At 49.8% G+C, this 11706-nt stretch overlaps 1 protein-coding gene across 1 annotated transcript; it reads right to left on the bottom strand.

The window, feature by feature from the left end:
* Positions 1–3721: 3721 nt before the first annotated feature.
* Positions 3722–9748, bottom strand: FZD4 (frizzled class receptor 4). Its single transcript, XM_072850763.1, has 2 exons — positions 9463–9748; positions 3722–8291 (listed from the first exon to the last, which is right to left on the bottom strand). Exons 1-2 carry the CDS (start codon positions 9721–9723, stop codon positions 6963–6965), a joined length of 1590 nt encoding a protein of 529 aa, XP_072706864.1. The 5' UTR covers positions 9724–9748; the 3' UTR covers positions 3722–6962.
* Positions 9749–11706: the final 1958 nt, after the last annotated feature.

Genomic DNA, 11706 nt, shown 5'->3' with positions numbered 1-11706 from the left:
CGAAGAGGTACCAGCCCTCCTGGGAGCGATGCGACGTGGGTTGGAGCGCAGTCTGGCAGGGCTGGGGAGCGGGCAGAGGTGAGAAGCCCCAGCCCGGCAGCAGCTCCCTGCTTTGCATCCCAGCCCCGCAGTACCATGAAAAGCAAATCTGCCCCGAGCAACCCCCCGGGAATGGCCTGGACACGAGTGGGGAGCAGGGCTGGCGAGGGACGGCGAGGGGCTGGGGCCAGGGTGCAGCTGCCGCTAGATGTCAGCCACTCCTTGCTGCAAAGCAAAAGACCCAAAAATGCAAGGAAAAAAAAAAAAATCCCTGAACAGCCTCAGTTCCTGCTTTTCCATGGCACTCTGCTTATCATCCCTTACCCAGTACTTGAGTGAGAGTGTCTCTGAGTTCCTTCAGAAGAAAATACTTCACTTCATCCATTAAAACATTTAATGTCAGGCTGTTTCCCTGCACAATAATGTTTGAAACCTTAATATTGTAGAAGCAGATTGTCAAATGATTTGCATCTATTTTACAGGAAGGATGTTTTTCCCTTCCTCAGAGTAAGTTCAGGAAATGAGAGAATCAGGCAGGAAACTAGCTAAATGCTGATGGAAATATAAAATGAAGATACTTATGTTGCCAGTGTATCGACAAGCCATGGGTAATTGGTTTGTTTTTAATGCTTTAAACCATTGATTTAAAAATGGACAAAATTAAAGTTAAGTCTCCCTTCCCCGAGCCCTCTGAAGTGGATCTAATTAATCAGTACTTTTGCTTCTGGCAAGCTTACACAACAACAAAATCAAAAGTTACAAATTACAGTAAATTTTGCGGTGCAGTAATATTTGTGTTTGGAGTTTAACCTGTTTCCTCTGGTGTTGTACCTAACATCTGGCAGACGGGAGGTCCCTGCTCCCCCCAAAAACTAGGAAAACAGAACCATGGTTTCTCAGTGATACCTTAGCACGTGAGTCCCCATTTGCTGCCGCTGCCCTCTCGGCCACCTTCGTGCTCTTCCAGCCTCGTGGTGACTGTTTGGTAGGCTGTTTGCAGACCGTAAAACAAGACGTCTGGTTGTTAACAACACAAAGCTGTTATAACAGCTGGACTCTGCCCGGATGCACAGGACCTCTGCCCAGAAATCATGTCCCAGCTGCAGGAAATACTAGTGATACGGGATCTGCTGTACCAGCTCAGCATCAGCTGGGAGCTGCCTGATCTGCACCCATCCTCTGGTCCGTTCTCCTTGGCGAGGTGCGGCGGGCACGTGGCACAATGTGGTTCCAGCCTGGACAGTGCTCTGCCTCGTCACTGTCACAGCCAGCGTTGGCTTTGCGAGCGTGAAGAGATGCTCCACTTCGCACTCAAACTACTTAACGTTTATCAGTCTGGTTGAACTGTCCTAGGTTGAGGCAGAGGCTGCAAACTCCTGGCTTATATTACGAGCCGATTAGCCCAAGCGTGCCGAAAAGGGCACTATGGAGCATCAGGGACACAGCTGCTGTGGGGCTGTGCAATGGGGCTTTCACCTACGGGTGAGCAGGTCAAAGCTGGACTCGATCATCCCAGGCGAAGCATCAAACTTACAGAGTTACCAACAGCCCTACCAAAGGCTTTGCTATTTTAGCAGAGGCTGGGGAAGCTGGAAGTGGTCAGTAGTTGCTGCTTGTCTCTCACCCATTCCTGCATCCCTGCAGGCAGAGGCAGCTCTGGCCTCACAGGGATGATGGTGCAAGAGGGCTCAGGGAGCAGCTCCACAGGATGCTGCCTTCGGGAGCCAAGGCAATGCAAGCCAGACCCCTGCTCCCCTGGCAGTTCCTGCTGCCTCGCTGTGCCAGTGCAGCTCTTGGCGGGGCTGCCGCATAAACCAGATCACTGACATGATCCAAGTTAAAAATAAACCTCCAGCATACAACAAAGTGAAAACCCTGATGGTAATTTTTAACCCGAATCTTTTTGCTGATCTGCTTTGCAGCTCGGCGCCGCAAATAGTTGCACTGGCAAAATGAAGGAGGAGCTGAAATGCAATGCGGTTATGGAAACGAGCGGCTGAGGAGGGAGGGGGTGTGGTGGAAACTCCACCACCGAAGCCAGGGTCTCATGATACCACATTTTTGCATTACTGGAGCTTAGGATGCTCCTGATTTCTGGCAGCAGAACTCTGGTCTTCTTCGCTCCAAACTCCTTAACATTTGCTCTCTTTAAAGACAGCTTTAAAAAAACAAGACAAAACCAATCAAACAAACAAAAAGTCCTGATAAAGGCTACTTTTTGTGAGTTTTGTTTACAGCCACATACTCCCCTCCATAGGCAAACCTGGGCTGATTTGTCATGCCAGTGGCTCGGGAGGCTGTCCCCTGATGGGAGCCACTACAGCAACCCACTGTCACTTCACAGGTGATGCTCCGAGACGCCTGATGTGGGGGACGTGCACATGGACAACTGGCCATCAGAGACCTGGCGCAGCCAACACCGTCTCGAACGCTGTCTGAGGTTCTCTGGTGCTGTGAACAGCCCCAGCAAGAAGAGGAGATCTTCCACCCTCCTCCAGAAGCTTTTATGTTTGTTACGTTTAACTGTAGCTATATTAAAGACTCCTAATTACAAGTTTGAAGTCAGAAATCTCATTAATCACCAACCTGAGAACATTACAGTGATGAGCTGCCAAAGGCATGAGCAAATCACTTTAATTACCAGGTTTTAGATGCTGCTTTTCAAAACTTGATTCGCTACAGATACACAGGTGATAATTCCTACTGTCTTCTTTATAGTGCATCCTCACTATTATCCACTCTAGTCTGATTTAGGTTCTTATTAGAATAATATCATGCTAATTAAGTAATCCTGCACACAGAATGCTTCATGATGGAGATGATTAAGTGGATTTAGATGATGACTAATACCACAAACTGTACTATCAGTGTCAGAGAAATTGGTGAGGGATGTACACAAAAAGAAGGAACTCCTCGCTGCCACCGTACATCCTAACTGTGAACAGAAATGATAAAAAGGAATGAAAAATAAGCGGAGCATTAATAAGCTTAATTTAAAAAAAAATATTGCAAGAAAATGTAGGCAATCAATGAATCTGTTCTCTGAAGGGCTGAAATTACCCCTAGGAGTGAGTCCATTTCAAGCATGTTACTAAGAGCAGAATTTGCCCCTTCCAAAAGTCACTAATAGTTCTCATATACTCAACGGGCAGGTGGTTATGCCGCCCTCCTCCACTATACACCCTGGATCTGACTGCTCAGTGCATCTTTGGATGCACGTATTCCATAGCACATGAAACAAAAAGGAGCCTTACAGGAGCCTCTGCTCTCCCCCGGAGCCACAGCACAGCAGTGTTACAGCAGCAGATGGCTGTTTCCATCTTTGCACTCCTGTTCGGTTTTGGGGACACACTCAGACAAGCCCAAAGCTCCAGCTGCTTCCCCAGCCAGCGCCTGGGACCTGTGCACTTTCTTTGAAAGGGTTTCTGTCCACCCCATGTGCAAACCCTGAAGCATGCACGTACTTTCACCATTGCCCAGTGATGTTTTGTCCTGTTATTTCTCACAACCCACACTGGGAACCAAACCCATTTGGATTTGGATTTGGATTTGGATTAACCCATTCAGAGCATCCATTCACCACAGCATTAACCATTTCAGTCCTTCTTCCTTCAGGGGAAAAAAGCACTTGCAACAGTGATGAAGCCAATTTAAGAAACAAACTCACCAAAAACATGAGGGCTGCCAGAAATACCTTAGTTATCCAGAGAGGTTAAAATTTTATTTTGATATAAAAATTAAATAGCAAAGTTTTTGGTTTTTTTTACAGTGATAAATTAGAAATTTACAGTACATACATCGAAGTAGATATATTTTCTGTACACCCCAAAATAATCAGTGTCTATTTCCTTAAAATTCAGAAAAAAGAGCTAACTTGTCTGTTTAACGTAAAAGCTAAGCTTGTACCTCTCCAGCAGATGCTTCCAAAACCTGCAGTGAGAAGAGCACACACCGAGGGGGAAGAAGGGAGCAGGGACTGCACAAGGAAGGGAACTGCTGCAAAGTTTCTAGTTGTATAACCGCAGCAACTGCACTTCCGAGACAGGATTAGTCACACATTTTTTGGCTTTAAATTCATAACAATGTTGAAACGAGAGAACATATGAGTTGCAGATACCCACTCTTCACCACCGCTGGGTTTTAGGCTATCTGCTGGGACTTCCCACTCATACAGCCCTGAAGCGGAGCAAGGTAAATGCATGTGGATGAATACATTTATGGAACAGTTTCACCGCTGCAACAGCTGATTTCACTTTGGGTTGGTACAATGTCCCCCCGAATGCTTGGGAAGATGTTCCTTCAGGAACAGCAGCTGGTGTCTCTCCCCAGCCCACCTCCTCCCCATAGTACTTGAGTCCCTCAAACTCTTTAATGGAACATCCCCCCGGGTCCCTTGTAGGGCTATGCAGCGCTATCCTCATCCGACTCACTTACAACGTCTCAAATCACCAGGGACATTTGTCTCTCAGAGTCCACAGGGTCACAGACAGAGATGCAGGGATCTGATAACAAGGGACTACTTAACATTCACTTCTGTGTACATAACATGGTTAAAAATGCTGTTTATTGAATCAGTCAGGTCAAACATGGGTCGTATCAGCCAGGAGAGTAACCAAACCATTTCAGAGTGAAGGACACTTGAGTGAACGTGACACTTTGGCACAGCCTGATACCAGGTTAAAAGACAAGGCTCCTACTGCATCCTCACCCTTTGAAAGTCAACATATAGCTGCTGACCTTACATCCCTCGCTGTGCCAGGAGAAAGATCGCACGATGGAGAAACTCGGCCATCTGAAGATTTCCTACTTGCGGAACTCCTTGTCCACAGAGGAACAGCCAGATCCAAGCACAACACTAATAGCAAGAGACTTTACGGAGAGGATGAAAAGGCTCAGCTGGTATGCGGCATTGGCCAAGACAATGCTTGTGCGTCTCGAGCAGAATGTGTCAAGTTGTCACTTGTTCTGCTGGAGAGGGAGCCCAACCACAAAGACTGCAATTAGGGTTTGTTTGGGGTTTGGGTTTGTTTTTTTTTTTAATGTGCTCTAGCACATGTTTCAACATTGACATTGAAACAATACACGCTTCTGGGACAGATTAGTGCTCATGGCCAGAGCTGGAATGAACTGTGGCTTAGGAAGCACATGGGGCACCTGACTGGAAAGTGAGGACTGTAATAAAGCAGTGCCTGCTATCAGCTGCCCTCGAAGGTCGTGCGAGTCGGGGCACTGGGGGGATGCTCCGCAGCTGACCAGGTTCCACACAAATTGAGCAAAAGTTTAGGGCACACAGATAAAACCAAAGGTCCTCCAAAGGGATAGAGTATCAGAACAGTGTTCTCTTAAGTACTTCTGAGCTTTCTCCTTGCATCACCAAACAAGCCCGACACAAGGTTCGAGCAACCCACAAGCACAAGCCCATACCTCCTCAAATAAAAGGACAAGAAAACTCGACAGTTGCTATGAAACATTATTCACTGAGAAGTTGGATCTCTTCTCTTGGCATCCCTTTACAGAAACTGGAAATGTCTCTTGTTGTCCCTGAGGACTGAATGCCTGCTCACATTCTGCATGTAAATATACGTTAAAAAAAATCTCCATAGCTGTCACTGAGCAATTGGAGCATCGTTGTGAGGCAGTCAGCTGTACTGCGATGTCATGGGCTAAGAATGTTCTTTTAATTGTAACTGACACACATAATTATACAACTGATCTGTGTGAACATGAGGTTGCCAAGGAACTTAACATTTTGCTTCTCCCCAGACTGGCGTCTGCAGAGATACCATCGCACTGAATGAAATATATTAAGACTTAATTGCTTCATGCAATGGGTCTCCAGAGAGAGCCAGATAGATAAGTTTACTTGGAGAAAACTGGCATTGTTTGAAGAGACCCTCAACTCATTTTTCTCTTTCCTGGAGGAAGGAACACTATAATGTAAGACTTTATTTAAAGCTATTAAATGCAGCAGAATAAAAGTAGTCTGCTGGAAATAGCAGGAGCAACTGAAGGGACTGGAACGGAGGCAGGCGGATAACGATAATCGATGCAGAAGACCATAGAGTTTCCCAGCTCCCACTGACTCCTCTACTTCTGACAACAGCCTTGAGTAAAGCTTTCGAAAAATTAGAAATATTGATTGAACCACAGAAAATTTGGTGGGCAGGGACCTAGGGAGGTCCAAATTCCTGCTCAAGGCAGAGTCAACTCTCAATTCAGATGAGGTTACAGACAGTAAATGAGTCAAATTATTATAAGACCATCAGATGACTTAAAGAATCATCCTCACTAATACCTCACTAAATCCTACTCATCATGGGTAATTCTCAGACCTGCAAAGTCCACTTGGTATTTGCTGGAGGACCTGATCCTTGGCTGACTCATGCAGCATATGGAGCAACAGAATTCCCCGGGGCATAAAGACACAACCTTCGGCAGGCGCTTCCTTCACGATGCTGAACTTGGAAAGAAGACATCTAACTGAGGTCCTGGGTGCTCCATTTTCCGATAACTGGACCCTAAATCAGCCCAGAATTTGACCCTGGACCACCTTTCCTCATCAGCTATAAGACGATGAAAAGAAAACATCCCACAGCTGTGGGCTACAGTCCCTCAGCTTCTAAAGACTTCAGTATATTGCATCCTGCTTTAAAAAAAAAAAAAAAAGGAAGATAATGTGTTTGGATATTTCACAGCTTTTAAAGCCTCCCTGGGCTTTCCTATTTTGGGCAGCATGGTTTATGGCTATTGTATCTGCAGCATGATCTTTTTGCTGTTTATTCTTTAAGGCTTTTTTTTCCATCCCCCAGAGACAGGTTGTGTAACCGTCTCCCTATTCTACTCCCAACATTTACACGGCAATGCTTACACACGATCAGTCCTTCACAAGAGAGCAGTCAGACTATCAGGATGTCGTCCTTTTCTCATACCACGGTCTCGTTCCCCTTCCCAGGTTTCACCCAACCGTCTGCTCTCTTCTCCCGTTTCACTTTCCCTGAGTTCACCAGTCTGTTCGAGCACTTCTGCCACGTGTGCAGAGTTTTGGCTGACCAGATCCACATACCTGATGTAATACCCACCAGGAGGGACATGAAGATTTTGAGCATCTCCACTGCCATATTGGAATCATCTGCTGAATAGCGGAAAACAGCCCAGTTGGAGATTTCATAGAAATAACAGGCGATGACACACGTTGCTGGGACAGTGTACAGCACTGAAAAGACACCGATTTTGACCATCAGCCTTTCCAGTTTGTCAGTTTTAGTCCCATCTTTCTGGAGATTAGACCTGATTTTAAACAAGGCCACGAGTCCCGCTGCAATGAATAAAGTCCCAATGACCAGGTAGGTAAAAAGCGGAGCAACGACAAAGCCCGTCAGCGCATCTAGGTTCTGGTTACCAACGTAGCACAGACCGGTGAGCTCATCTGCGTCTACTAGTCTCATAATCAAAATGACAATGGTCTTCACCGCGGGGATAGCCCAGGCTGCAATATGGAAATAAGAGCTGTGCATTTCTATAGCTTCATGGCCCCACTTGAGTCCTGCAGCCAGAAACCACGTCAATGTCAGAATAACCCACCAGATGGAGCTAGCCATCCCGAAAAAATACATCAGCAAGAAAATTATAGCACATCCTGTGTTCTTGAGACCTTCTTGGATAAGAACAGGTTCTGCTGCCTCTTCAAAATCACAGGATATCCTTTCCCGGCCCACAGTTAGCCTCACAATATAAGCAATGCTATAAATATTGTAGCACATGCTCAAAAATATGATTGGGCGCTCCGGGTAGGAAAATCTGGATGAATCAATCAGGAAGGTCAGGACTGTGAAAGCAGTTGAGATGAAGCAAAGACTGGCCCACACGGCCATCCAGATATCTGTGAATTCCTTAGCTGACCTGCTGTAGAGACCAGCGTCGTAGCCGCACTTCAGGACGCAGTTCAAGCTTCTCTTCACCCAGATGTACTGGTCTGAGTTAGAGCCCATGCTGTGGCACTCCTCTCCAGGCTGCAAGGAGGTCTTGCTATGAAGGGGAACCTCTTCGTCTCCTGGGCCCTCCATGCACATGTGGTTGTGATCATTCTGGGGTGGGAATTTGCTGCAGTTTAGGCTGTCCGGCCAGGCAAATCCAAATTCTTTTAAAACGGGTTCGCATCTTCTTTTGACAGAGAGGCACATGCCACCGCAGGGACCTATGGGGATGTTAATCTTCTCTGTGCACATCGGGACATAGACCGAGCAAAGGAAGAACTGGAAGAAACAGAAATCACAAGTGCATTAGGGGAAAATTAAATGGGTCAAAATATAACAATTTTTCTTTTTTTGCCTTTTTAGCAGTAATATTTGGTCCTTTGCCTTCAAAAACAGGAAGCAGCATAAAACAAATAAACCAAGAACAATAAAAACAAAGGAGGGGAAAAAAAAAAACCCTAAAAATGTTGTCTTTTTTCAAACGATGGACCAAAATGTGGTCCGAAGCCAAAGCCTGAACATTTTACTCCCTAGATCAGCTCCATGTAAATTTAGCCCATCAGTTTCAATAAAGCGAGTGGGATTTAGCCAGATTTGAACCTCAAGGGTGCAATTTAGGAAAGCAAAGAAACAAATTGAAGCGGTTTAAACAAATACATATATTTGTTCTAGGCACTGCCTGGATTTAGAGCTAAGAAACAAACAGAAGAAAAGGCATTTATTGAATGACTTTGGTTCACGATCCTCCCAGAAGAATGGCTTTTGCTTTTACCATAAGGGCACGTCCGTATTTACAGTGGTAATGAAATACTGCAGTTTTCTCGGCTTTTGACTAATGCAACTCTGTGACGCGACAACGTAAGAGGGATTGCGTGCTAATTCGGGAACTCTGCCCCAAGAAACAAGCTGGTTTTTGTTTGATGAAATCCATGCCCGTGGGGAGGACGAGGATCTTGCCATCCGCCTGGGAAAGCGGCTCCTGCGCTGGAAGTCCCGGCGGAGGTGCCCCGCAGCCCGCGGCTCCCTCCGCTTCTCGCCCAACACCTCTGCTGTGCCCGAGGTCCTGCCGGCGGTGGCAGCACCTCGGGTACAGCAGAGACGGAGGGGAAGGACCAGGCAGAGCTGCGGGAGCCCCAGCCTTCCCGGGCGGGAGGGGAGGACGGCGCCGCGCCGCTCCCCGCCGCCGGGCCACCCCGCCGGGCCGCCGGGGCCGCGCTGCCCGGCCCCTGCCGCCCTCCGCGCCTCCACCACGGCGAGCCGCGCTCTTCCCCGGCCGGCGAGGAACGGCACTGCCAGGCGGCGGGACCCCCGGGAGGGGGGGGGGGGGGGGTTGGACCGAGCCGAGGGGACGGGGACGAGGACGGGAACGGGGGGCGGCAGCCGGCCCGCGCGCTGCACCGGCCCGCGCCCCGGCCACGCACAAAGGGGACCCCCGGGGCCCCGAACCCACCTGGAGCTGGCTGGAGCAGCCGTACTGGATGAGGGGGGTGAAGGTGGTGAGCTGCAGCTCGGCGTCCGCCTGCAGCTCGTGTCCCACCAGGTTGGGCATCTTGGTGACATTGTAGCCCAGGTTCTGGCACATGGCGATGCGGATGGCGTCGCAGCGCCGCTCCTCCTCGTCGCCGAAACCCCGCGCCCCGCCGAGCAGCCCCGCCAGCAACACGGCCAGCAGCCGGGCGCGGCCGGCCGCCCCCCCGCCGCCCCCCGCCATGGCCCGAGCAGCTCCCCACCTGCCCCGGCCCCGGCCCCGGCCCCGGCCGCGCCGTGCCGCACGGGCCGGCTCCAACGGGGAGGGGCCGGGGGCGGCTCCGCTATTAAAGAGCCTGGCCGAGAAACTGCCCAGGGGAGGGACGGCACCTCCCCGCGCCCTCCCCTCCCCTCCCCGCGCCGCCGCCCCCGCCCCGGGGAGCCCGGCCCGCCGCAGCGCTGCTCCGCGCCTCCGGGGGGTCCTACCTGCGCCCCCCGACTCGGCACCGAGGCGTGTCCCCCCCGCTCTCTGGGGAGCCCCCGCTCTCGAGAGCGGGGTGCCGGCCCCCAGTCGGGGTGCCACCCCCCACTCCCGAGGGGTGGCATCCCGCCACCCCTCGCAAGGGCCCCCCTCTTCTCCTCGCTGGGGACCCCCTACCTGCACCCGCCATCCTCGTCCCTCAGAAACACCCCGGGGAGCCCTGCCCATGCCCCCTCTCCCCGCAACAGGTACCCCCTTCCCTCCCTCCCGCGTGCCTGGCGCGCCGGGAGGCATCGTCACTGTCCCCAGTGTCCCCACCATGCCTCCCCAGCATGGGTGCTGGTCGCAGGAGCTCCCCATGACACCCAAGTCCAGCTCCCCAGGGACAGGGTGGGCTGAGACCCCCGCACACCATCGTGCCCCAGCCCTGCCCTCAGTTCTGGCCTGTCTTTCTTCAGCCAAGGGTGCTCAGCTTCTTCACTGACGGGTTAAAAATATCCGGGGTGGCTTTCTAAGCTGCCGCCTTTTCTTCCTAATGAGCTAAATTGCACCGCTGGGTTACATCTGGGTTTTCGCGTTGTTTGTTTTTTCATTGGGGCCAAGAAACCTGGAGGGCACTGCTAGGTACCTTCTGGCATTTGTATAAATCTCCGTAAAATAAATAAGTGTGGATGAAGCATTCATGGATTTGGAGGGGAAAGGGCTGGGTGATTAAGCAGACCTTTAACGTGTCAGTGGGAGGAGGGATTAAGAGCAGACAAACGAGGCTCGCGCCTAAATTCTCTCAGTATTATTTACACCTGTAATAAAATCTGGTTGAGCTGGTTGTGCCTTTAGCAAAAATATGTCATCTATTAATGAATTCTTTGTAAAGCACTTTGAAAATGTTTGTAAAGCCCTGGTTAAGTGACCTCTTACTGTGTGTGTACGGTGTGCGGCATGTGCATGTGCTCCTGGGCATGTCTGTCGCACCTCGGGGCCTTCGCTTCTCCCCGACGTCTCCCGGGTGCATTGCTGGACTAAGACTAAGACTAAAGACTAACAGACTAAGGCAGCGCTTAACAATGGCTCCTTTCTGGGCACGAGATTGTAAATCACAGACAAACCCATGCTATGAAGTGCCCTGTGCTCAGTCACTGCAGGTTTCCCCTCTGCGACTCCATTGCCATCTTTTTTTTTCGCCTCTGAGATGCGGGAAATGTTTGTCTGAGCTGTACCGCGACGTTGTAGGGACTGATGGGCTTTAAGCGTGCTTTGCTCTAGCAATAGGGATAGTGTTTTAATTGAGGTTTCATGAGCATAGATATTTACATAGCTCTCATCACCGTTAATACTTTACAGCTCGCTCCAATAAACAGTGCCTATAACCTTACAACATCCTTGTGAGGCAGACAAGTAATATTATCTTAACTTTTTAAACACAGAGGCAGACAGTGCTACAGTCCCAAGGTCAGGCAAGGAGTCTACGATGGAGTCAGCGACTCAGCCATATCTTGCAAGGCCCATATTTACTCCCAAGCGCTGCCGTCCGTAACCAGCAGCGCTCAGCTGCTAATCTGGGTGGATGATACTGCTGTGAACGCACGCAGTGTGCTACACATGTCCGCCGAGCTGTTCCCAGCCCCACTTAGTTTACCACCTACATCAGACAAGCACAGGGAAAGGGTGATGGGTGCTCTCCATACAGTCAAACACTCAAAAGCAGGAGGCAGAGAAGTTTTTTGGGTTTTTTTTGTCCAAATTATG

This window comes from Ciconia boyciana, chromosome 1, assembly GCF_034638445.1.
Source record: "Ciconia boyciana chromosome 1, ASM3463844v1, whole genome shotgun sequence".
NCBI classification, from domain to species: Eukaryota; Metazoa; Chordata; class Aves; order Ciconiiformes; family Ciconiidae; genus Ciconia; species Ciconia boyciana.
Note: the sequence above shows the minus strand (reverse complement) of the source record. Positions and strands in the feature narration are given on the sequence as shown.

Coding starts and splice junctions, on each gene's coding strand:
- FZD4 (XM_072850763.1), bottom strand. CDS start 9,723: ATGGCGGGGGGCGGCGGGGGGGCGGCCGGCCGCGCCCGGCTGCTGGCC. Junction 8,292..9,462: donor GCTGCTCCAGCCAGCTCCAG/GTGGGTTCGGGG, acceptor TGTTTCTTCCAG/TTCTTCCTTTGCTCGGTCTA.